At 41.0% G+C, this 26,082-nt stretch overlaps 1 protein-coding gene and 1 long non-coding RNA gene across 2 annotated transcripts; one reads left to right on the top strand and one right to left on the bottom strand.

The window, feature by feature from the left end:
- Positions 1-49: 49 nt before the first annotated feature.
- Positions 50-17,978, top strand: LOC142360861 (uncharacterized). Its single transcript, XR_012763459.1, has 3 exons — positions 50-584; positions 15,137-15,232; positions 16,864-17,978. It is a non-coding gene; the product is annotated as an uncharacterized LOC142360861 (long non-coding RNA).
- Positions 5,714-20,126, bottom strand: NDUFV2 (NADH:ubiquinone oxidoreductase core subunit V2). The gene is made up of 8 exons (XM_075416464.1): positions 20,042-20,126; positions 17,975-18,040; positions 12,089-12,151; positions 11,890-12,006; positions 10,086-10,254; positions 7,674-7,783; positions 6,748-6,824; positions 5,714-5,869 (listed from the first exon to the last, which is right to left on the bottom strand). The coding sequence occupies exons 1-8, from the start codon at positions 20,081-20,083 to the stop codon at positions 5,776-5,778; spliced, it is 738 nt and encodes a 245-aa protein (XP_075272579.1). The 5' UTR covers positions 20,084-20,126; the 3' UTR covers positions 5,714-5,775.
- Positions 20,127-26,082: the final 5,956 nt, after the last annotated feature.

Genomic DNA, 26,082 nt, shown 5'->3' with positions numbered 1-26,082 from the left:
GCCGCGAGCGTTACCGCGCTCGGGCGGCGGCTGGGGGGGAAGGGGGGGCAGCGTCACGGCAGCGCTCCGGTCCCCGTCCGAGGGAGACGGGCGCGGCCGCCCGCCTCCGGGTTCCTCGGTGCCGTGCGGGCGGAGCGCCTGTCCCCCCTGCGCACGCAGGCGGCGGGGAATAACGGAATAACGGGCTCGCAGGCTGCCGGGGAGGGGGGACGAGCAGTGCGCAGGCGCTGGGGCGGCCGCGCTCTTCTTGGCCGCGGCCACTGGAACTTTCTGGAAATGGCGGCGGGCGCGGCTGCGGCGCGCCTGGCCGCGGGGCAGGGACCGGGCGAGGGGACGAGAGCCTTGGAGCCCGCGGGACGGCAGCCGACCTACAGCCGCCGGCGGGAGCCCCCCCCGCCCCGCGGCCGTCGCCCCCTCCCAGGGGAGAGGTTTTCCGGCAGCGATGGCGCAGTGAGTTTTAGCAGCCGGCGCAATGCGCCTGCGCCGTGCGCGCAGCCCGGCGGCGGCGGCGGGACCGGACGCCGGCGGTCTGGGGCGGGCCGCTGCCCCTGCCGGGCAGGGCCCGCCATGTTACCCGGACGCAGGTGCGTGTGCCGCGGTGTCGGGGGGAGGCGGGGGGAGGGCGGGCCCGGTCGGTGCTTCCCCCGCTCCGCGTCCCGGCGGGTGCGGGCGAAGCGTTGCGGGACCTCGTGCGGGGGCGTGCGGCCCCCGGCCCCGCCGCCGGGCGCGGCCTGCTGCTCGCAGCTCGGGCCCGTGTCCAGGTTTCCGAGCGAACACCTCAGGTTTTGTTGGTTTTGGTTTTTTTTTGGGGGGGCGGGGTGTGTCTTGCGTGTGCCAGGGAGCCAGGCGTCGTGTGAATGAATCGGAAGTGGGCTGACGCTGGTCCTGGTTGCAGCCTGAAAAACGGGTCACTCCTCTGCACCTGTGAAAGGTTTTGCGTCTGGGTATTAAAACAGTGTTACGTGGTGAGACTTAATGAGTTCTGTACTCCTTGTGGGTTCTCAGTGCTCTCGAGACGGGTGCTGAAAGGTGCTGAAGATGGGTGGGCTGTCAGGTGGAGTAGCTGGAGAAGGCAGCTAAACAAAGTCCTTTTGTTTGATATAGTCTTAGTTGCGGTGCTCAGTCTGCTACTGGATTTCTTTAATCAGCTACTGTGTAGAAAGCAACAATTCCTTAATATTTACTATGCGAGTCTGAAAGGTGAATTTTTCTGATTTCCACCCGTTGTGTTCCAGCATGGGTAGAAAATGGCATCGCAAATCTCAGATCTTCCATGCTGCACGTCATCTTACTGTTTAGGCAGACTTCTCTCATTTGCTTGCAAAATCTTACTTGTACAAATGCTGGTACAGATCATGTAAAGCAAGTGCCTTCATTTTTCATTTGATTCCGTTAGCGTACCTCGAGCACTGTTGGCTGACCAGGAGCAGGTATGGTGGCACCTGCAACCAGTAACAAAGGGAGATGCATTCACTTCACATTCTTTCACGTCAGGTTGATTACAGAGGCCGTCACCTGAGGTGGCAAGCAGACTGAAGAGCAGACAGGCTATCGACTGCCAGCTTATGTGGAGTAAGAACTATTTCCCAAGGCAGAATATTTTTTCTTCTCACAGTACTATGGGACCGGGGATGATACTGATGCTTCACCTCCTAAAAAATGAGAGGCTACAGGTGTAGCACAGTGGTGCAATACAGCATTCTGATCCTTGTGCATCAGCACCAGTAGCATGCAGTCACAGGATTTCAGTGTCTTGGGAGGGGTCCACAACCAGCAGCTGAGGTAACAGGGAAGCAACCTCAGGAGCAACATCTTCTGCAGCAAGTGTTAAGATTTTGTAATAATATGTATCAGTAACTAGAAAATACGGTTCCTTAGGCCTTTTATAAGAACTACTGTTTGGACTAATGAAAAGCATCAGCCAGTTAATTGCTACCCGTACATTAGTTTCTTCCCCTTGTGTCCAGAAGCCCCTCCCTTTTACATGGCACAGCTGCACGATGCCTGTGTAGCTGCATGGTGTTGGCATGCACAGTGCTTCCCTTGATTTCCCTTCCCTTGTGAAACAGCGCGTCTCGCCAGCTGTGTGAACTGACGGGTCTCCCTGAGGACAAGCGTGCACAGCAGCTAGTTGATCTGTGTTGTTGCTGAATTCAGTCTAGTAATTGAATGACTGAGAATCTCAGACTGTAAAAAAATCTAAAAGTTAGAACTTTATCCCAAGAACTTACAAAATGTCATGCTGGTGAAAGCGCACATGCTAACCTTGGGTAGGTAATTGGCAGGCCAGCCAGTGACCCCAGCTAACACTGCACAGGCGGAACTGAACTTCATTGCTGCTTCCAATTTAATGACAGAACACGGTTCCAGATACCATTTTTCTAGTGGTGTGTGGAGGTCGTGGAAATGCTTTCCATTATCCAACATCGAATGCATCACTGGGTATCTAGTGGAGTTTCCTATTACTCTGAATTTCGTTCCATCTTTACCAAAGGAAAGAACCACCACCACCCACTGTATCAGTCCGGTGGGTTCTTTGTGTGACTTCTGCTTCCATGTTCTAAACCTCATTTCCTTTGCCAAGACTGTACCTATTTTTCTTAAGATCTTCTCTAGGTAGTCTTTTTTTCTCTCCAGTTAAAAGGCTTTCTGTTACTTTTTGTTTCCTTCCACTTGCACAGCTGGAGAATTAACATCTGAATTCTTTCATTTTAACATCATTCAAGAAGAGGGGCGAACGACCACCAAACCCACAGAATTGTTTCTGTTCCTGCTGCATTACCAGTTTAAGGAAGGTGTTGACTGTTGCTGTAGTTAACTCATTTTTTCATTTAACTCACCACTCAGTACTGTTACAGTCCAAGATGGTAACCAGTAGACTGAAACTGCAGAATTGTGTTTAATTATTTGACAGGTTTGTGTCAGCTGCCCAGAACTACTATTAGTAACCCTCTGTTAGTCTTGATTGAGAATAATGGAAATTATGTCCTGCTAATATGTTACCTACAATATTCAATAGTACTGGTAAAAGCAACCACAGGGTATTATATGCAGCTATTCAAGAACAGAAAAGAGGACTTGGATATATTAATTCTTATGCTATTCTAGAACTCTTCTGTAATGATCACCTTGTGAATCCTCCTTACAGTCCATAAGTTATCACTGTGAAATGACGTCATATAAACAACTACATATAACAAGTGTTGCAGAATCTGTATGTCTAGTTGAGATGTTTGAAGTGTTCAAATTTCAACAAAACCTGAAATAAGATGTGAATTTTTTCTTTAATCATTTCTTAATACAATGATTGCCAAACTTTTTTTTGATGTAGAAACCAGGACCATAAAGCCTCCTACAACTGATGAATGAAATAGGGAAGATGAGAGAGAATAGTAATAGTTATTTGCTTATTTCTCTTCAAATATTTCACAGTCCTACAGCTGCCCTACAATATTCAATTTGAACAGTAGTCTGTCAGGTTTGTACCAGGCAATAAGGATAATGTAAATTATGCTTTTCTAGTCAATAATGGACTGTTACATGTTGCATCAAAATGACTGACATACTTGTCTGTGGAACGTCACTAAGATGATCTCCAACAAACGGGAAACTGTTGAGGTCCATGTTCTGCTCATGAGACAGACATCAAGGTTTTCACCTACAGATGGAATGAACAGGTGAGAAGTAGGAGAAGGCAACCAATCTTCCTGTCCAGCTTTACAAATGGGAGGAGTCTGTCATTCTAGAGCTTTGGGTTTGTATACCTGAAAATGTCAAATTTGGCAGGTCTAAAACTGTTTCCCTTCAACACAATTATGCAATCCCATCAGTTTCAGTTACATACAAAAACATGAATACTTTTAGCACCATAGTTCCATAACGCATGCAAAATCCTTGTTTATATTCAACATATACTTTAAAAATAGTTGCCTGCTTTCATGCTAGGTTAGAATAAGGTAATCCTGTATGACCTAGAATACAACTTTATTGTTACAGTAGAGCAAACAGCTTAGCTACAGACCTGGTATATTAAAATTAGTCTGTCTTTCCATCAAGATGTAATATGCTATCTCATTTTATGTCTATAGAGAAGTGCCACATAGTGCCAGATGCCTGGCCTGTTCCAAGGCACATGGCTGTTACAAAAGCTGGAGCGACCTTTCAGAAGAGCATTTTGCAAATCTAAACTACAGGTGATATGTCAATCCATATACTATTTACTCATATGTGCAGTGTTCTATATCACTTATACACAAGATTTTTTTGTCATGCTTATTGGGTCACTGCTTCATTCATGACTTGCAGTTATCAAATTTACTTTTCCATTTTTATGCATTTCACTGATTTCATTTTATGAATTTAGTAATGTAGAAGGGATAGCAAGTTTTACATACAAGTGATACACACATATAAAGTGATACACATACATATTTTGCTCCAGCAGTAACACTAGTTGTTTACCAGTACATCAAGGAGCTTCGCAGAGCCTACTGAAATAAAGGTGCGTCACAAACAGACTATATGAGATAATCATTATGCAGGGAAACCAGTAGATACAAAATTTGACTCAGAAGAGGGAGAACAGTTTAGGGAAGTAGTTAACCGCAGTATCAAAACAAACTACAGCATAGAATAAAATATAATACAATTAAAACTCCATCTATCACATTAATTGTAATAAGAATGTATGTTCCAGGGAGATTATAGAAGAGGCAGGCACAGTATGGTCTCAGGTGAGTGACATGTTCGCAATTCCTAATTTACATAAATTGTATATATGTATGTATAAAGCATTTGCCAGATTTTACAAGCATATGTATTAAGTGTCAATATGCAGTCAATTTTTAAAAAAATTCAATTTTTTTTTATAATCATGAGAAATACTTTGATTTCACAGATTAGTTCTTAAAAGTAGCTGATACACAGCAGTAAGGTCAAAGATGCATCTGTGAATCACCTGACTGGTTTCACATGTTACACTTAGCCATGTATTAAACTGTTCAGGTATATTGTCTTCTCCCCACTGCATACCTTGGCTGTATTGAATAAATTTGTACAGGAAATGGTTTCTTGTTGCTGTTCATTTTTTTTAGTAGAGTACTACTTCTGTTTGGGGGTTTTTTTGTAACATGGTAAAAAGATAATTTTGACATTTTTTCCCTTTTTCCTGGTCACTGAATGGTAGTAAGAACTAGACTTACTGAACCTACAAGACTTCTTGGGAAGTGCGTTTTGGTTTTTTTGTTGGGGGTTTTTGGGTTGTTTTTTGGTGTGTGGTTTTTTTTTTGTTGGTTTGTTTTGGGGTTTTTTTGTTTTGCCTTTTTTTTTTTTTATACACAACAGCTTGGATCACCTTTCCTGTTTGCTTTTGTTTTTAAATTGCAGTTAAAAGTAATACACAATTAAGTTTTTTTAGATAATGTCCTTTCAGTTTGTTTCCTTGTGCATTTGCCAGACTTGTAATTTAGTCAGTTTTGTTGCTTCTTCAAAGAACCTTAGAAAAATTGGAAGAATTTTCAGTGACATAGCAGAAGATACGACTTTCATCTCTCCATGATCATAAGTGGACTCTTTCAGTGAGTCACTTTAAGAAGCACTTTTCTTATAACGTAGGATCATGATTATGCTTTGCAGTAGTTAAAACCACGGTAAGTTAGATACTTTAATTGCTGTTGCTTTCTTCATTTAAAAAAAAATACTAGAATGTACATCATTTTACTGAGATTAAAGTTACTTTATTATTTTCAAACAGTTCATCCTATATTACAAAAATCCTCAGAGGTCAGCTCGAACTCCAAAACCGGGTCCTTTGGGTGGTTCAGTCAGAGACGTAAGGCCACCAGCTGGCTCACAAGAGAAACGTCCACTCCTGAAAAATGAAAGCAATTTTATTCATTGCTGGTATTGTTACAACCTCAGATACTGTTTAATCATGGGACAGAAGACAGTTACAAATCTGACTTAAGGCTGAAGCCACTTTTTTTTTTTCTTTCATTCTTCCTAGTCATCCTTCAGAAACACGTGATGCTACTCTTAAATCAAAAGGATTTCAAATTCAGGTAGTGACAAATAGTTTCATAACCGAAGTACAAGATAGGACCACTAGTTTTCTTTTTTATTTACATACAGGTTGGCCAGACAAAAGCGATGTTGATCCCAATAATACCAAAGGCAGTATCCAATTGTATGAAGTCATATTTTTGTTAAAGATGCTTCCCTGTGTTTGGAAACTGTACTGTTGTAACATTATTGTTCTTGTATTTTCAAAAATCATTATAGAAACAATAGGAGTAGGTAACACACCCAAGTCAAATTAATGCCTCCAGTCACACAAACGTGTAGTTGGGCTAACAACAAGGGGAAATAACAGGTAAGTTCAGAAATAATACCCCTTTCACAAACTCATGTCAACAAACAAGTATTTGTTGATTTACATGATCTACACAAAAAAAAAATCCAACATGATACCACTGCCCTCTTAGGTACTAAGCAAAATCACAATTGATGTTTTCCCATTTCATGCTTCTCTTATGTCACTGAGAACATGAAAATTCTCTTTTCAGTTCTTTCCAGTTCTTTTTGGCTTTGAATATATAGAAAGGCACTGAATGCGTGCCATTCTGTTCAGTAAATTAATTAATGCTTTTTAGCTGTAGGTTGTTAACTCAAATCACTGGAACAGGAATTTAGTTTCTCAAAAGGATGAGTCTTCAAGCAGTTGGCCAGTATTACACAAACACAGCATACCTTGGGCCAGGTTTAGGAACTTTGCCAGCCTTTAGCTCATCAATTATGTCTTCAATATCTTTGGGTGTCAAATCTTCCTGTTAAAAAAAATCATTGACAAAAGAGAAAGTCAGCAATTGTGCAAATTGCAGCATTCAAAATTCATCAGATTAGTGGCTCCCTTAGGTGTGATCCTAGCATACGTAATTTTGATCCTGTCCATCAACACACATACCAATGTAAAGAATTAGGAAAATTTAAAAGCCTACTGTAATTTTAATGTTAAAATTCTTGGCTTACATATAGTTGCAGAAATTATGTTAAAACTAACAACGTTCACATGGGTCATCTGTAACGTGGATTTGTGTTTTCAGCTTGCTTGGTGTATTGGTGGGCTGGATCTCTGCATACCCACTAGACACATGACATTGCACATACTGCAAAATGGTATCAGCTGTGACAAAAATGTTGTGGGTACAGTTCAATAGAACAGTTCTTAAAAATAAAGTTTTTTTTAAAAAAGCTGAATTCAGTCAATACATTAATTCCTTTGGTCTGATGGCATCCAATTGAGCCATAATTCAGAAGTTCAAAAATAGTGCTAAACCAGTCCATACTTTCCAACACTGTTGTAAAGTGCTTGTAAAAGCTTATCAAATACCTACTTAAGAATTCCAGATTTATGGGCAGACCACTGTCACAAAAATGCACGACCCCACTTGTATATATCAAGACAGTAACTGAAAGGAAAAATATAGTGATACACTGTGATCCAGATGAAGTGTTCCACAAAAAGGCCAAGAAACTAGAAGATGCTCTAGGTTCTAAGTTGTCCCTGCCAATAGGAACTTGAAGTAACTGACCAAAACTTCAGAATCTGAAACAAGTGAAAACACAGGTAACGCAGCGAAGTAGTTCAATCTTTTAAAAGGGAATGTAATACTTACATAGTAATTGTCATTTATTTGTACCATTGGTGCATTTACACAAGCACCTAAACATTCCACTTCTATCAGCGTGAAGAGTTTATCAGGTGTTGTTTCCCCAACTTTTATACCTAAACCAATAAAGATATTAGGTTCAGAAATGGTTATTGAACAAGTAATAAAGCATGAGTCTTAAGTACTACACAGTCTTCTCATTACTTGTATTTTGGCCTTAAAAATACTTGCATAGTTAACTCCTCTTAAATGAGCCCAAAACGTTTCCATTAAACAACAGATTCTAATAAACTATGAAGTCAGTCTTCAGATACATTTTTGAGACCTCATTTACAGGTTTAGATATGGTTTATGGACAAATAACCATGAAATGACAATTCTAAGAAACAGAACAGTTCTACTCAGGAACATTTTTAGTAATCAGTATGACAGAATGGAAAAAAAGGTAAAATATATCTTTCATGTGCTGATATGAAATGCGTTAATATACAGTGCTGAGTACTGAATTCCCAAATTAACCAAGATCCAAGCATTAACACTGTTAGCTACACATTCATAAACAACTTCAAGTTTATACACAAAGGCTTATTTCCTGAACAACTCTGTAGACATACTTAGCTTCTAGTGATACAGACCTTCCCCAGAGGGTAAGTTAGCCAAAATAACATCTGAGTCTGATCTCGACAAAATACTTCATGGAAGGAAGAATGCTCAAAAGCGGTTTTCCACTATAATTACTAGAAGGGAGAAAACCTAATAAAAGGCTAAGTAAGGCCTGTGTCTCAGTAAGAGCTACACAATCATCCTTAATGCTTTAATTTCTCAAGCTAAGAGTTTCAGTTAAAATTAAGCTATCTTTGCAATAACAAAGACAAATTTCATCTAAATATGCATTTTCCAGACAACGGAATATATGAAATGCAAGATAACAAGCAACTGTTCTGCAGCTCTTATCACAGTGGTTCTTAGAAAATGTTAGCACAGCTTGCAACTTCCTAGAAGGGGAAGAGTCCTTAGTTACTGATCTTATCCCCACTCCTCCCCATAACCACCCAACAAGGAGAAAAAAAAAAAACCAACCCACAAACCCCATGAGTTCTATGCAGCAGTCTCAAATGACTTTTCCCATGGAGAATTCTTCAGTTATGTTAACATCGTGTTTGCCATCCAGAGGTACCTTGACAGGCTTGGGAGGTGGGCCCATGCGTATCTCAAAGTTCAACATGGCCAAATGCAAGGTCCTACACCTGGGTCAGGACAATCCCAAGCACAAATAGAGGCTGGGCAAAGAATGGATCGAGAGCAGCCCTGAGGAGAAGGACTTGGGGGTGCTGGCTGATGAGCTCAACAAGACCGGGCAATGTGCGCTGGCAGCCCAGAAGGCCAACCGTATCCTGGGCTGCATCAAAAGCAGCATGGCCAGCAGGTCAAGGGAGGGGATTCTGCCCCTCTACTCATTCTGGTGAGACCCCTGTGTCTATGCCCTGTGTTCAGCTCTGGAGCCCTCAGCACAGGAAGGACATGGAGCTGCTGGAGCAGGTCCAGTGGAGGCCACAAAAATGATCCAAGGGCTGGAACACCTCTCATGAGGAAAGGCGGGAAGAGTTGGGGCTGTTCAGCCTGGAGAAGAGAAGGCTGCAGGGTGACCTTGTTCTGTCATTTCAGTACTTAAAAGGGGCCTACAGGAAAGATGAGGAGGGATTCTTTATCAGGGAGAGTAGCAATAGGACAAGGGATAATGGTTTTAAACTGAAAGAGAGTAGATTTAGATATAAGGAAGAAATTCTTTACTATGAGGGCAGTGAGGCACTGGCACAGGCTGCCCAGAGAAGCTGTGGCTGCCCCCTCCCTCGCAGTGTCCAAGGCCAGGTTGGATGGGGCTTTGAGCAACCTGGTCTGGTGAAAGGTGTCCCTGCCCACGGCAGGCGGGTTGGAACTAGATGGTCTTTAAGGTCTCTTCCAACCTAGACCAGTCTATGATTCTATGACCTTACTTAAGTAAAAAAAAAAACAACCTTCACCAACAACTTTCGTACAGCATATACCTTAAGAATCTTATTTTGCATATAAAGAAGTGCCATGGCATTCAGAGTCCTCCCCTATACATGGGATAGGGCTTACTTTCTCAGTCCGAGTCATACTAGAATAATGCATTTCCTGGCAAACTGCCTTTAAAACCACTTTAGGAGCGCAAAATGGCACTCCAGACAACGGCCTTTTCTGCTCTACTGTACTGAAATCTTTAAAGAATAAATTCCAAATCTGAAATTTGAAGTGTTTAATGCCTATTCTCCAATGATTTCACCCTGTATTGTCAATACCATTGCTATGTCCCCACCATATGAAAAATTTTACTTCACTGTCATTAAACAAAGGTAAAAAAAGTTGCAAAAAGTGTATTACAAATTTGTGTCATACCAAGTTTCTTCTTAATGGCTTCTAAAATACTATCAGAGTCTCGCAGCATGCAAGGCGTGGTAGTGCAGACCTGAATATGGTATTTCCCAACAGGTTTGCGATTATACATTGTGTAGAAGGTTGCTACTTCATACACTCTCATGGGAGGCATTTCTAAAATTTCAGCAACCTGTAACAAGGGGAAAACAGATGCTATATTGAATTCTCACAGGGCATCAGTAAAGGCATTTAACAAACCATTCAGTAAAGTCACCTGTCCTCTGTCTGCAGTAACAGGTAAATAAGAGGGAGGGGGTGGGTATCAAAGCACAACTGTATTCCAGTGCCAAGAAAAGATAACCTGACTCACTCCGACTGGAGTCGCCCTGCTCAAGCACAAACTCCACTAAGCCACGGATCAGCACAGCGAGGAGTGCAAGTCAATTCCCCTCCAGCGCCTAGCATCACACAGAAGCCAGATGCAAGGAGTCAGCTGGGTTCCAGCATTCACTGTCAGCTCCAGCTCACACTGCACGTCTGCTCTGTTGCTGTACAAATGAACAAACTTCTACACATCTGCCCACACTAACCCATGTAAGCCTCTGGGTAAGGGAATACTTGGAGGCTGGTACTATGCTCACCTAATTCGGGTAACAGCAGGTCGGTCTCAGGTTCTGTGATACACCTGAGCTGGCCTTAGAGACACCAAGGCTACATCTGCAGATTGGCGTCACAGCTAATGAACAGGGACTGAAGCACTATCTCCACGGAGACGGTTCTGGTGCAAGTATCCCTGACCTGATGAACCTGGAACCCTGGCAAACTGCTCACGTTGAAAACTGGCTCCGTTTTCAAAAGTGTAACTGTTTTATGTTCCAGTCTCTATTGCAGGCAAATAACCATGGAAAATATTTAGTCACTTAAAAATCTTAAGATCATTTTAAACATAATACCAATCAAACAAGAGTAAATAAACAATAATACTTTTCCCATTCAGTATTAACGGACATTTGAGGCTTCATGCTACACTGTAGAAACAGCAGCAGATGTAAGTTGCCCTTCTCTAAATGTGCACTCCTTCAGTAATTTCTGTAACGCTTACAATCCTCAGCATATCTTGATTAATTTAAAACTTCTCACTTTAAAACTGATGCCAGATTGTAACACAAAATATGACAGATTTATTCATACGAATATAAACAAGAATTTTTTATGTCTTGGTATTGATTACTGTCATGGAACCCATCACTTTGGAGCAGGTTAGTTGCTTGCTTATTTTGAAACAATTTTAAGAAATAATTTGATAAGTATTCTGCACACTTGCTGTGAAGCATTATACACTGCCCATGACACCTACTACACTAATGCTGCTCTGCAGAAGCCTTTACAGGCCTAGAGATTAAGTACAATCCTGGCAACGTGTGGTGCCACCCATCTGGGAGGAAAAAAAACAACCCACCATCGTTCTCTTTTTTTCTCGCCTCAAATTCAGCAGTGAACAAAATCTTTCAAGTTCCTGTTCCTACTTCCAGGATGATTCTGGGAAAAGAGCCCATCTAAATAAGGCTCATGTGATTTTTGTTTTGTTCTGCCTGTAGTTTCTAGCAATAGGCTAACATTACATAAACGACAGAGCCCCAAGTTTTCTGCATTAGTTTTTCCTTTTGTTTTTTAAAATGTAGTGTCACAGGGAGTTCTCACAATGCTGTGCAACATGTAAATTACCACGGCAGTATGCTTTGATAAATAAAAAGCTAATATTCTAGTAAGGTATTTACAGAAAACAGTACAATTATGCTTGAAAGATAAATTAAGTACTAAATACCTTGTTCATAGCTGATATGGGCAACCATCCATGCTGTCTTTGGGCCAAATCTAGTACTGCCATGACAGCTGCAGACTTGTGTCCCCCTGGGTAGTTGTTTATGATTGCTTCTATTCGCTTTTTAAAGGGAAAGAGGGAAAAAAAATCAGTACTGATCTAAAGACAAAGTCTGTGTATTTAACTTGCTTTGTCTGCATACCTTTTGGTTTTCAGCTGTGAACTCAAATGGCGTATCTGGATTATTTTCAGGACTATCTCTGTGCTTCAGGAAAAGAAAAAGAAAACATGTAAAAATAGGGTTGTCAGGAAATTATTCAAGACAGATTTACTGTTGTACTGTATCTTCTCATTAGGCAGTTACAGTTGAGTTGCTTGAATAAAACTGATATATTCCAGATAAAAATTTCATAGTGCTCAATCATAAAGGATTAAATATCTCTGGGCAAGTTACCAGCAACGTTGGTAATTATTTCATCACTCTTAAAAATTAATGATTTATTCCTGTTATTTCCTATTCAAAAAAAAGTATTTCTTGAGGAATATGGTGTTGTTATCAAAATATCAATTTTTTAACAGTTACTACAGTTTGGCAATTATGTTCAAACTCATCCCATGTGGAGTCCTCTGGTTAATACCTAATAAACAACAAAGGACTAAAACAGCAGCCCATATTTTCTTTTCTCACCAGACACTAACTGTAAAAACTTTAAATTCATCAAGCTTGCTATATAACTAACATGTCTGCACATTCAAAAACACATTATTAAAACATTTTAACATACTCTCTTGATTTGTAATTGATTTCAACATTTTAATTTTAGATACAATTCTGAATCAGAGTGGAAGAAGCAGAATTTAGAATTAATATTTCCAAAATAAGGTATTCTATCATATTATTTTTAAGGTGGTCATCTAGGGAAACATCAAATTGAATTTAGTTCTATTTTCAGAAAATAGAAATTTGGAAGTCTTGAAGAAAGTGACATTTTCCTATAATAAAATCTTAGTTCTGAAGAAAATCCTTATCCACCAGAAAAACTTCCTGCACAAAATTTTCAGTTATCTCTAAGAAGCTCATTATGGTATCCTTGAAATACTCATATCTTAAGTTTCATTCCAAATTTTATACAGTTTTCAAATTGAGAAAGTTTGAAATTAAGTGGAAAAGCTTGGGGAAAAATGCAAGCTATACTTGAGGCTTGATGTTAAAAGTAATTCACAGCCAGCTAATAATAAAAGGTTTAAAAGCGTATTTAGGAGAAAGAAGCCCACTCCACTGACTTTTCACGTTGAACATTTTCTCAAGTAACCTAGGGTGATTTTGCAGTTTCCACACTGCATTATTAAGCAGTGAAGGACTTAATGAAAAATCTTAACCCTGCAAGGTACTTACATACTGAAAGACTGTCATCAGTGCAAAGCTTAAAATACGTAGTTCACAGCTACTCCTGGATTTAGAAATTTTAATACAGAAATATCCACAAGCCAAATACTTAACTTCAATTACATCTGTTGGTCTAGCAAGAGATTCCCTTTGCTTATCCTGTCTATATCCTGGAGCAGACAGTACTACTGCCACCATCAATTTAAGAGCATGTACCCCTACCACAGTTCCAAGTCAAACATAAAACTACAGTCAATATCTACTTCACCACCAAGGATGACTTTCCCCCTAATAACAGGAATTACAGAAAGATAACAGATTCCCTTTGAACACCCTAATATTCTATTAAGTATTGATTTATTGCTTATTGTGTGGTCTACAAGATAACATGAAACAGCTTTTAGGAACACAATTGCCACTCTTTTAGAATGACCCTTCCAGATAAAGGATTTGACTCCTCATATGTCGTGCTGGTGAACGTTTTCTGCCAGTTTCAATGGAAGTTCTCAAATAGAGGCTGATAGAGGAAAAACTGGTTGGAAATACTGTGCAAGTTCTGGGGTTTTTTTGCCCCTTACAGACCTGTTGTATGTCTTAGCTGCACACATCAAATCCATGATTCGAGATAAGTATTTCCAGAACTTAACTCTTCCTTCTCATATCTGCATGCCTATTTCAGGCTGCTATGTCGCCTTCAGAGCTATTTGATATAGTTACAATTGTACTTGATCTCAACTTCTTTTGCAAATAAGTATATCTGATTTATTAAAGTCTCCCTCTTTCTAGAACAGCTGTTCTTTTCAGCTTATCATCTCTAAACTGATATCCTTAAACACCCTAACATGTATGGAGGAATAATAAAGACTTTATATCTGAAGCTACCGTTTGCCACAGTCAGTTCTGTGCAGCAAGGCCCCAAAACACATTGTAAAGGCTACAGTACAGGTGAACACTAAATAAGATCATGTCACCTTTTTTTGTTTTCCATTTTCCTAAATGGGCTTCATCTAATTCTGTGCTGTGGAGAGTTTGTTAGTTTTAGTCAAGTGCTTTCAGAGTTTTAGGTCTACCAAGCTGTTACGAGATTTGTCAGTCACATGTTCCGTAATATTGCATTTGTCTGACACTGCACCATTTATCTGAGAGTAACATGAGCCAATTTGCTCCTAAATGGTATGGGTGCATTTCTGCCTTTTTTTAGGATACAGATTCTGTAGAACAAGATCAGAATTAAGGACAGAGTAGTGGAAGGAACACTGTGTTAAATCACAGAGTGGCTGAGGTTAGAAGGGACCTGTGGAGGTCATCTGGGCCAAACCCCCCTGCTCAAGCAGGGACACCCAGAGCTGGTTGCCCAAGATCATGTCCAGATGGCTTCTTCTGAATATCTCCAAGGTGGGAGACTTCACAACCTCTCTGGGCAACCTTGCTTGTGCTTGGTCACCCTCACAGTAAAAAAGCATTTCGCGAATTCTCTGAGGCCATTCCCTCTGGTCCTGTCACGGGGCACCACTGAAAAGATCCTGGCTCTGTCCTCTTTGCACCCTCCCTTCAGGTATTTATAAGCATTGATAAGATCCCCCTCCCCCAGCCTTCTCTTCTCGAACAGTCACAGCTCTCTTGGCCTTTCCTCATATAAGAGATGTTCATAAAAAGAAACCAATATATTAAGTCTTCCTCCATACACAAACTAAGTACAAACAATTATGTCTGTACCAACGACAGCAATTTGTTGAAAAGCAAGGTCAATCTCTAGCCACACATTTTTTCCGATTCCCTTCTCATGCTCTCCAATTTCCTGAAGTCTTGCACAATATGTTTTGATTCCACACATAGCTTGACTGTATCACATTTGTATTGCAGCATTCAGCCCAACCTACTCAACGTGTGAACAGCTGCACTGTGAAGGCCTACCCAAGCCACGCTGTCCCTACAGATGATGGTGCTCTCCCGTGGAAGGTACTCAGGCTGCTGAATGTTCATCTTGTTCTTTCTGCTACACCAACCTGGGCCCTTCTGTTATTCTTTTTCAGTGATCTAATCACCTGTCTTCCTTGGCACAGAGAATTATTAAAGAGTGCTGAAGAATTACAACAGAATAACTAGAATAATTTAGCTTTCATGAATACTGCAAGAAAGTTGGCCTGAAACTTGATCGATGCCCTGTGGTAAACACCAGCCCAAAGCACTGTAAACCAAAACGAGAGAACTGTGTGGTCTGCAGGGCAAAACATGTTTAGGGCAACAACCTGTTAAGAGTCCATATCAAATCAGCAATGAAATTTATTACTTCTCCTCCAAGGGGAAAGTACCCCACATTCACTATTCCAGCAGAACTCAAGATGTAAACCTCTCTTAAATTAAGAATGGTGGAAGTGCTGTCAGACCCACGTATTTCACTGACCATCTTCACAAGTAACCAAAACCTGCAATATAGCAATTATCTAGCCTTCTGTACTGAATCCCTGTGCAGCCCTATGACAAAGCCCGCATCAGGGCTCTTAATAAGGAACTCGGTCCATGTGTTGAAAACCACAAAGTAGCAGAGTTTAGTTTTAGCTCTTAAGGAGGCTAAAGACAGGTAAAAAGTCAAAGACAAGGCATGTTTAAAGAAAGAAAGAAAGGTAACCACTGTAAATAAAATTATGATGGCACTAGACTGAGTTTAATGGTTGAGAAAGTCTCTTCTTGGGCGTTTCAGAATAAAAAGGAGTTTCAGTAGAAATTTTCTTATTTCTGTATGTTTCTGATAATATGTAAGGAAAAAATTTGCACGAAAAAAGTTTACAAAGGGGTAAAGAGCATGCAAATCAGCACTGCCTTTTAATGCTAGATTTTAAGACGACCAAGTCCCCTGCCAGTGTGTCCCCTGCTGTTACAAAACAAATATGCTGTATTCATTTCCTTTCCTCACATACAGATTTTCTATATGTAAATTGCAACAAGAAGCACCAATATGCTTTGCAAAACAAAACCAAGACACTTGTGTGTAAACTGACATACAAAAAGGACCACCACAACAGGTTACACTCACTCTCAGCTAAGCCTACTATTCCTCCACAAGCAGTTTTTACACAACCTTTGACACTTCATCTGCTAGTAATATTCCAGAAAACTAAGACCTTTTTTAATGTTGTTTTTTCCCCCCCTACAGAAATCTGGGGGAAAAATGTCCCATTTTCTGATTGTATACAAACACCTAGTACTGATTAAAATAAAGCCTTCAGCTCAACTCAGCAGGAAGAGTATCCCTTGAAATCTGCTGTTAAAATAACATCTGAAATTTGCTCTGAAGGTTTTTCATTGTAGTTAGGGCAAACAGTTACATGCACACACAATGACATCCAACTGTCTTCTTCCCATAGCCTTTTGCTTCATGGAAAAACAAATATAACCTTATTAAAAAAAACAAAACCAAAACAACCATAAAACACCCCCCCCCAACAATTTCCTATGCTCTGCTAGCAAAAATTCTGTTGCAGAATAAAAATAAAATGTGAATGATGCTATTCAATAAAACAGCTGGATATCACAAGTAGCTAACTAAAACACACACTTTTTCTTTTCTACTTCCTTTTCTCTATTTTCAGGCTCATCCCTCCAGCAAGTAATTTAAGCAATTACATAAATCTTGAAAAATGCCTGGAGAATTTACAAAGCTGTCTAGCTTCATATGCCAGACACCAACATCCATGAGGGTGCCAAAGACACCTTTTGCCTGTCTTCACCAACCTCAAACTACACTTGAAGTTTCCTCTCTTCCCTGAATACCAGCTCTCACTCCATAAATCATCAATGCCTGCTCAGGTTTCTGGAGAAGTACACAAAGCATGTATTGTAATCCCATTAACTTCATCTTACAAGAAAAGCTGCAGGGACAGCTGCAGAAAGGCAACAGCAACAATGAAAAAAATCTGTCCGAAAATGCTGAGCACCTGCTTTCAAAAAAGTGGTCAAATCTCTAGTGAAGCACTGATTTCTACTAAGTTCTGGAAAAATGCCAAGTTATTCAGCTGATGAATTGCAGACTAGAGAAAAGTTCCAAATGGAGCACAATGGGAGAGAATACATCTCTGAAATGCTTCCGGTTCTTTTCAGAGGCAGAAAGACAATACATCTGCTTTACACTGTTACATTTGAAGGCTTTTTTTTTTGCAATCACTATTTACATGTATTATGATAATGCTTAACGGCCTCGATTATGAATCATTATGCAGCATATGACATACAATATGAACAAGAATTGCACTTTCCAACTGCTAGTGAACAGAGCTACACCTGAACCTAAGAGTAATTCTGTAGCAAGTTTTAGAAATCTAGAAATTACACCTGCAAGAAGTTTCATGAGCTTCAATTACAAAATAATTAAACTTCAATAAAAAAAAATAGAAACTGTTCTATATAATGAAATAAGTTTAAACCAAGTCTCATCTGCAATCACACACCAGTGCCGCTAATATCACCATCACTACTAATAAACAAGAGTTTTCACTATATTAGAAACACAAGGCCAAAAACTACAGTAAGATCTTTTGATACTCCATCGCCACTCTAATAGAAAGTTCAACTGAAAAAATGCTTCCTCGTAAATTCCAGCAAACTTCTATGGCAAGTTCTGCCCATCAGAATCTTTTCCGCAGATTAAAAAAGCCAAACTCTTCTTGCACATTCCCCCTTCCACTACGGTAGAAAAGTACTTACCACAAATAATGCTCCTCCACTGGCATTGCACACTGCTGTTCTATGTACGTATCGGATTTGTCTTATCTACAAGCAAAATAAAAGTGGACAGCATTAATAGTTAATAATTTACAAAACTGCTAGAGACTGCTTTCAGATCCAGCTTGATTTCTACTCTAATAGTAAGCCATTAATTCTCATGTCATCACTAATAGACTGAATTAAGTCAAGAGAAGAATATTAAGGGTTTTCCTGTACTATTAGGAGAGCACATCTCTTACCTTGACCATTTCAAACAATGCAGAAGTTAAAAGATTTAATTTCAAACAGGTAACACTCTGCCACAGCTTAATCTAACTGCCTTGAATACAAATTCTCACCAAATATTTAATGGAGAATTTTCCAATTTGTTACTTTATAGCATGCCCTTGAAAAAGTTTGCAGAAACTACCGCTACTGAGGTTCTTCTCTAGGAAACATTTACATGCTTCTTCAGTTTTTAATCACGCCGATCAGTGACATCAGGTGTAAGGGAACAAAGCTAAGAACCTGAAATATCAACAGGACACAAGATCCATATGCAAGTTGTGTACAGCTATTCTCTGTATTCTTATGCCAAAACAGATCAAGATTGACTGGCCAGTATAAATAAATCATTTGATATTATCTTGTCATAAGCAAACATTCTATATAAAAAATAATTTTGTACATATATTTTTGTATTGAATTCTACACCAATTTTGAGAGTTCTTGAAGTAAGTCAAGTACAGCACATTAAAAAAAAATGAAATCCCTCCCTTAACTACTTAATTTCTGTTACTGTATAAAATTTGTGGGATTTCAAGTGGATCAGCATCAAACTAGCAAAAATACAGGCATGAGGTCAGATCCGAAATCCAAGCCTAAGTACCAGGGAACTACAGTCCCTGCTCTTCTGTAAGAGCAACCTAAGCAGCTCAATCTTTTCATCAGCAGATCACCTTGCAGTTTCACCTGCAATGTAGTTTCACACAATGGCTGCAGTCTTTCCCTGTCATATGATCAGTCCTTCCAGGAAGCACTGGATTTACTACGCACCCGTTTCCTCTTTGCTTTCCACTTCTGGCTCATCTGAAATAGCAGCCACGAAAGCATCTCCTGACATTCTGTGTCAGAGGCCAAAATGAACTGTGGGATACATGGATAATGCTGTGGACTGCAGATCGTTCCCGAGTGCCACCTATTCCAGGAGTCTATTGTTTCTATCAGCTGGCAGGAAGCACATCAAATGAACTACACTGGCATGCCAACTTGAGTGCCCTCTGTGAACCAGACAACATGTAAAATTCAAAAGAAGACTAAAAAGTGTAAGTAGAGCACGCAAATACAACTGCAATTCTGCAGACTATGCTGAGAGGAGTATATAAATGAGGATTTGACGCTCTGGTATAAATCCTACCAAGTGCTAAGTAAACACAGCACATACACAGTTTGGGCTCTCAAGGGACCACCACCACGTTGTAAACTTCAGGTTTCTAACTCTAAGAGAGAGTTGCTTACCAAAAGCAGCACTTCAGCTGAAAACCCTTTATTCCACCCAAAGATAATGTACTTTGGGTTTCCACGAACCCAAACCTGTAAATTTCAGGCTTTAAGGAGAAACAGGACAAGACCTCGGTTTTTCACACTGGCCTACAGGACTTCAATTAGCGTGAAGAGCTGACTCAGGACTGAAAAACCAGCGAAGGGGCTTCCTTCCAATGGTGAATCTTACACACGCGGGCAATACAGAAACCTGATTTCCACCTGGAAAGCTTCCCAATAACCTACAATAAGCACCAAGCCGTTACTGCGAGAGCCTTTTTCACCTGATACAAGCAGCGCAACTCCAGAGCCGGTCAGGTAAGGCCGGCAGGCCCGGGGGTCCCGAGGGGGAAGGAGACGGCCGGCGGCCTCCCACCGCCTGCGCCGGGCCTTTCCTCCCCGAGGCCGCGCCCCGCCGCGGGCCCCCGCCACCCACCCTCCTCTCCCGCGGCCTCCTCCAGCCGAGCAGGCGCCCTGTCCCGGCCGCCGGGGACAGACGTGTCGCCGCAGCAGCCTCCCCCTTACCGAGCGTGCGGCCGCGGCCCGCAGGGGAGCGCACAGGAACATGGCGGCGGCTGCTCCCCCTCTCCTCCTCCTGCCCTCTCCTTGAGGCCTGCGCTCGCCCTCCGCGCAGCGGCAAGGAGACCCGCCCCGCGCATGCGCCGGCAGCGCCCGCCTGCGCCCGGGCGCCCGCGCCGTTGGCCGCTGGCGGGCGGCGGTGGGTGGCTGCCCGCGCGACGGCCGGTGGTCCCCAGCGAGCGGGTGGCCGCTGGCTGCTGTGCGCCGGCGGGTCTGAGGGAGCAGTCAGCCCGGCTGTCGCTCCCGTCAGCGGAGGCAGGTTCGTGCCCGGTGGCGGGAGCAGAGCGGCGGATCTGTAGGAGGATATCGGGTGGATTGTAACCTTTTGTGGCATACATCAGCGCGAAAATAGAATTCCTTTGGAAGGAAGTGTCTGCAATAAATAGGGGAAGGTTGGAGAAACCAGTAGGGTTTTTTGGCCCTCCGTTTTCCTCCTTTACCCAGTTCTGTTGATCTGGGCATTCAGTGTTTGAACTGCTTGCATCTGTGTTTTGGCCTCCCTTGATCAGAAAAAACAAGACTAAGACTTCGATCGTCTTCCTGGCCGTTGGTAAACAATTCACTACAGTACAAATGTCGGGACGGGAGAAGATGTAATTAACAGGCTCTTCCTCGGATGCGACAGGTTGTTAGCAACATCGGTCACAGGTCCATCCTTGTACAGACCCCCTCATCATTCAGGTCTTGCAATGAGGAATGCAAGTGTGTCTTTTTCACTGTGAAATAAATTCACATTTTTCAAATAACAGCTAAGAAGGAAGCGTTCTATACCAATGAGTACTGAGCATCGCAGATTTGCAAAGCTTCAGCTGATGTTCCAACATCTCTTAGCATGTCCTCCCTGCCTCTGAGGAGCATCTCCCCTGCGCTCCCCACCCTCTCATCCACACCAGGTCTCAGGGATGCAACCTTCTTCAATTCATGCGGCACCCAGTGGAAATCTATCCACATATATTTCACATCTGCAAAACTATGGTGATCTGCTAGTTGACATGATGAGTGTGAAGTACTCCTAGTATATACATAATAAAACAAAAATTCAGCTTTCCTTACAGTGTTTTCCTTCATCCAAAATATTAGCTTATTTTCATCTGGCTATTTATGTTGGATGACCCTTTTTTACTTCATATACACATTTAAAAAGGCAGGATAAACTACACTAGAGCAAACTTTTTTTTTTTAAAAAAAGGATTTCATGACTACATTGTGGATTTGTGCTGATCAAATGATCCATCAGGACACTGTGTTGGAGCAAAAGACCAGGTTAGACAGAACCACAGTGGCTCTGCCGATGTAGTTCAGGGCTCCTGTAAAGAAACCAGTGTTTATGGCGAGACAACAGCCCCAGAACATCTCAACATGTAGCTCTAGACAAAGCCCAAAGCACTAAGCTATGAACTTTTTAGAAAAATTTAAGATACTACTCTTTCAGATAATTGCATAGGTACATACAGAGATACATGTGCAGGTATATATTTGGCAACTGTTACTACAATTAATGTCCTTTTAACAGAATACTTTTCATTTGCACAGATCAGGTAGGATGTGGTAGTAGCTCTCTGGTTAGATTACTGCCTTTGGGTTTACTGTATTAAGTGGTTGTCTACCTGCTCCTTATTCTTCATTTCCTCAATGCTGAGAGCTACTGTCAGCACTTGTAGTTGATAATTTCATTGATATGTTTTCACTAATTATTTAGTCACTTATAAATCTCATTTCTGTATTTGTGTACTACCCTGAGATGAATTCTTAAAACACTTAAAAGACTGCCTAAAGCAGAGCAAATATAATGGTGCAGCGATGTTCGAGCAGGTTACAGATTCCGTTGCTAAGCCGAATTTTTGTATCCTGTTGAGACTCTGCCCTAAGCATACAGTCTAAGAATAGCAAAGGCCATGTATGGTTAGATTCAGAAACTGTTCCTGTGCAGATTAATTAATAAACATTCATTTTTATGCTCTAAAATATATAATCACAGTAAGTTATTAATTATATGTTAGCTCAATATGCATATTTCAGTTGGACTTCATAAATGTGTTACTAGTCAAGGAAAAAAAAGCAACTGGAAGCATTTATAATGGAAACTCAGTCTATTTATCAGATAACAATATTAAAAAAACAGCGTGGCCTTGAATGGCAGTCCGGTATCTGCAAGCGGTGTGCAGACTTGCCCACTGGTTTGTGCATTCTGCCTTCTACGTGCACTGAAGCGCCAAGGTCCTGCTCGCACAGGGCATGGTGCAGCACTGCCAAGCGCATGCATACAGCGGCTCAAACCACCAGTGACACCTGGGAGGGTCAGTTATGGACCACAGTGATTTCAGACAACTGCTTTTCCAGTGTAGCCCACCAATAAGGGAAGCTGTGTTAAGGAGAACAAGACTCTCTGTGTTTACTCTTTTGACAGGGGTCTGGAAATGCAGCCGGCGACGTACTTGTGCCTGTGTCTCATGTAGGGTAGATGTGCAAGGGCGGGTGAGAAATGGCCAGGCCACCTCTTTGTGCAACCTCGCACCCTGTCCCCAGCAGCCTCACAAGCTCTGAGTGCTTGGGCTAGTAAGGGAAAGATGGAGAATACTATTGTTTTCTGAAAATATAGGCTAGAGAATTATTCTTGCGAGCAAATAATCATTAATTACTGTGCCACTGGGTTTCTTTATTAGTATGCATTATGCCAAATAATTGCTTTCAGGCTTTTGTTTTAATTGGAAGCATACTAGGGATATTTAATGACGGTTACTGTACTCTCCATCTTGAAACACAAAAATAAACAAATCAGCTTTCATTAATCTTCAAACCATTATTCATGTACAAGCATTTGCTGTATATTTTCTGACATTCAGAAGTAGTACTTCCAGCCATAGCAGTACAAGTAATATTAACAAATCATAGTTCAAAACATTAAATTGTAATCATTTTATGATGCATGCTCTAATGTTAAGTAATAGAAACAGTAATTTGCAGTGTAGAGACTGTGAATGCTGGCAAGCGATTTGAAGAGATTCTTCTGAAAACAGGTCATCTGGAGAGAACATAACTACTATCAAATGGTATCAGGCTTCTTATCACATTAGAACACCTTCAGTCATCTCTGCTGTCAACTATTTAAAAAAAGAAGAAGAAAAGGAAAAAGAAAAGGTTATTAAGATCTTTCTGAAACCTCAGCATTGTACATTAGTATGTTCATATTTAACCAGTACAGTGATCTATTTTAGGAAGTGTGAAAACACAGGGGGCAAACAGAAGAGATCACATTAAATAATTAGGACCTAAAAACATTGGAAAACAAGACATTCTCAGTTGCAATCTTCACATTGCAACACTGTGCAAAAAACTGGCTTTCATACCCAGGAGTGTTTCAGATGAAAAAATGTTGCTATCCTTGTGATAGATTAGATTTAATTCATCAGTATTTTATATGTACTACACAGCAGGATTAGTGTAAAGCATGATCTGAGACCCATTTCTGTAAGCGAAGAAGAGGCAAAGCTGGCAACGAACGGCCTGCTCGTTTAACACACTCACCTGAGTTATGTAAACATTAGAATGGATATTTATTAGCATCATAGAAGGAACTCTTCCAACAAAAGATGACGGTATGGGTAGTGTTGAGATTGTACATGGAACCACTTCTGTAGAACATTTTTCTTTGGAGAAATAACGGCAGGATAGAGACTGGAAAGAAAAACACCCACCACAAATGCTTAGCCACAGCGCTGAATGACACTTAAGAACCAAACTGGAAGCAAACACCAGGGAATACTGCTGTAGGGGGAGGCTTGATGGGATGATAATAATCTTTACTGCATCAGAGAAAACCAAAAGGTGTAGTAGGTGTTACAGCATCTGAAAAGGTACTTCTAAAGAAGGAGCAAGCCACTGCCACAGGCTGCTGGCCATGTCTTCTGTGCTGGTGGAAAGAGGTATAGCTCCACTGAAGGGGAGAGAACTGATCTGATTTTCCTTATCCAAGGAGCAGGCCTACTGGTTTGTGAGATACGAGCTTTCACAGACCATTGTATGCAACAAGTATATTTCAGTTCTTTTGTTGATGGTCACTTTGCCTCTGGGGCTTGAGTAATGGAGACAACAAATTTGCGTCTCTGTTCTACAGTTTGCATGAAGCAAATGGTGGCAGTGCCAGTAAATGCTGGAGAAAGACAATGAAAAGAAATGCAAGCAGTACTGTGTACCTCATGCAGATCAAATGCTTGTAACCTTGGCATCCTTTATACAACACCCACCCAGGGGAAGTTTTGCATTAGCTGTGGAGACATAAACTCAGTAAAATATTGATACATGGTTTAGCTAGTTATTCTATCTTATATCATGAAGTTTGATAAATATTTAAATATAAAGTAATCTGTGCTTAAATTCAAAGATGACTTGTTGGCATTCCTTCATGATATAGTCTGTTCTATGTACAGATGGCATTACAGATTAGCAACACATGATATGTTTTTTCTTTATAATGTACTTCTTTTATGACACACCACTTTATTCAACATGCCTACACATTGCCTGTGTTCCTACATGTTGCCTTGGTAGTACTGAGGTCTAACAAGCCAGCCTATACAGTAATATGAAGCATTCTTCCACTGATAGAATAAGGCATGACGAAAAACATCTTAGTGGTGTTTACTATTTACACAAAAGCATTGTACAATTTTATAAGTCCCTTGATTAGATTTGTACTTTCTACAAATGCAGTTGTTTCAATATGCTGTAGCAGTTTATATGTCACCTTTATGTGGAAGCACATTTCATGTTATATATGGAAGTGGAAAGGCACTTTAAGTTTAGAAAGAATCTTAACTTAAACTGTCCTTTATTTCTACTCCACACGTTATTTAGGAATATGTAATAATAACTTAAACATGCCCATATGGATAGATATTTGTGCTGGGAATGAAATGATCCTAGTTGGTATATGATTAAGACTTTGTTATCCAAAGATGAAGACCTCTTTCAGAATGTGATTAGGAATTTTTATATTTATTTTACAGATGGGAAAATATGAGGCAAATGTGTACTGACCACCGGTCAGTCACAAGAAATCACCAAGAAGGAAAAGAACACAAGTCCACTGACCTATGGACATGTTCAGTGGACAATGTTTTTCCCCTAGTCTGAAAGAAATTCAGTTCCCAGTGATCAGGCATTCACAATCCCTGCTTTGCAGCATGGGAAGAGCACTAGGAATTTGTTCTTCTCAATTAAACTATTAATGTAGAAGGATGAGGAGGTAAATGCATTCACACACTTGGCATTAGACACTTACATGCCCAGGTTAGGAACTTGCACTCCAGTAGTTAACTGACTCTCTCCTGACTACCTACAGAGCCTGAAGAGCTACTTTCCTAAGTTAGTCTTCCAGGTCAGGTATCAAAAGCTGTAAGGAAGAACAGCTTCCGAATAGGCTACACAATTTAATTTTTCTTCTTACATTGCTTCTTTATTCAGGCTAAATATTAATTTAAGCTTAAGAATGTTTTGATGTGTAAATAAACTGTTGTAAGGGACACTGCTTCTCGCTTCAGCAAGGCTATGAAAGAGTTGGTGTGACTTCCATTGGCACCTCCTGACTTTCCCATGTTAATCATCTGTGAAGTTCAAACACCATTCAAAGGAGGGATCAGCATCTTTTTGCAGCAGCTTTGAACTTTCTTTATTCAAAAGGGCAGCTAGAACTAGAATTAGGTACAGCTAGTCTTCATTATTTAGCTCATTTATTATTTATGTCTTCCTCCCACAGTGCCTGTGAACCTCACATCTTGTGCTTGCAGAGGTGGGAGTCTGAATGTTGCTCTACTTGCTTTCACAAACTCCAAGTAGCACAGCAGTCCCTGAGGCATGGCCTGTGATTCATAAGCTGGGCTCCAGGTTGCTCACCAAATACAGCCGGTGATGTTGCAGCCTCTAGCATCCCACGCAAAAAAAAATTGCCAATGCACTCTCTCCACCTTTCAGGCAAGCAATCAGACATG

The sequence above is a fragment of the Opisthocomus hoazin genome, chromosome 3, assembly GCF_030867145.1.
Source record: "Opisthocomus hoazin isolate bOpiHoa1 chromosome 3, bOpiHoa1.hap1, whole genome shotgun sequence".
NCBI lineage: Eukaryota > Metazoa > Chordata > Aves > Opisthocomiformes > Opisthocomidae > Opisthocomus > Opisthocomus hoazin.
This window is presented reverse-complemented; position numbering and strand designations above follow the sequence as displayed.

Bases quoted from the DNA above. Each gene is read 5' to 3' on its own strand.
- NDUFV2 (XM_075416464.1), bottom strand. From the start codon at position 20,083: ATGTTCCTGTGCGCTCCCCTGCGGGCCGCGGCCGCACGCTCG. The intron at 18,041-20,041 runs GTAAGGGGGAGG...TTTTGCTTGTAG, and splicing joins GGGCCGCGGCCGCACGCTCG to ATAAGACAAATCCGATACGT. The intron at 12,007-12,088 runs GTATGCAGACAA...CCCTTTAAAAAG, and splicing joins TCACAGCTGAAAACCAAAAG to CGAATAGAAGCAATCATAAA.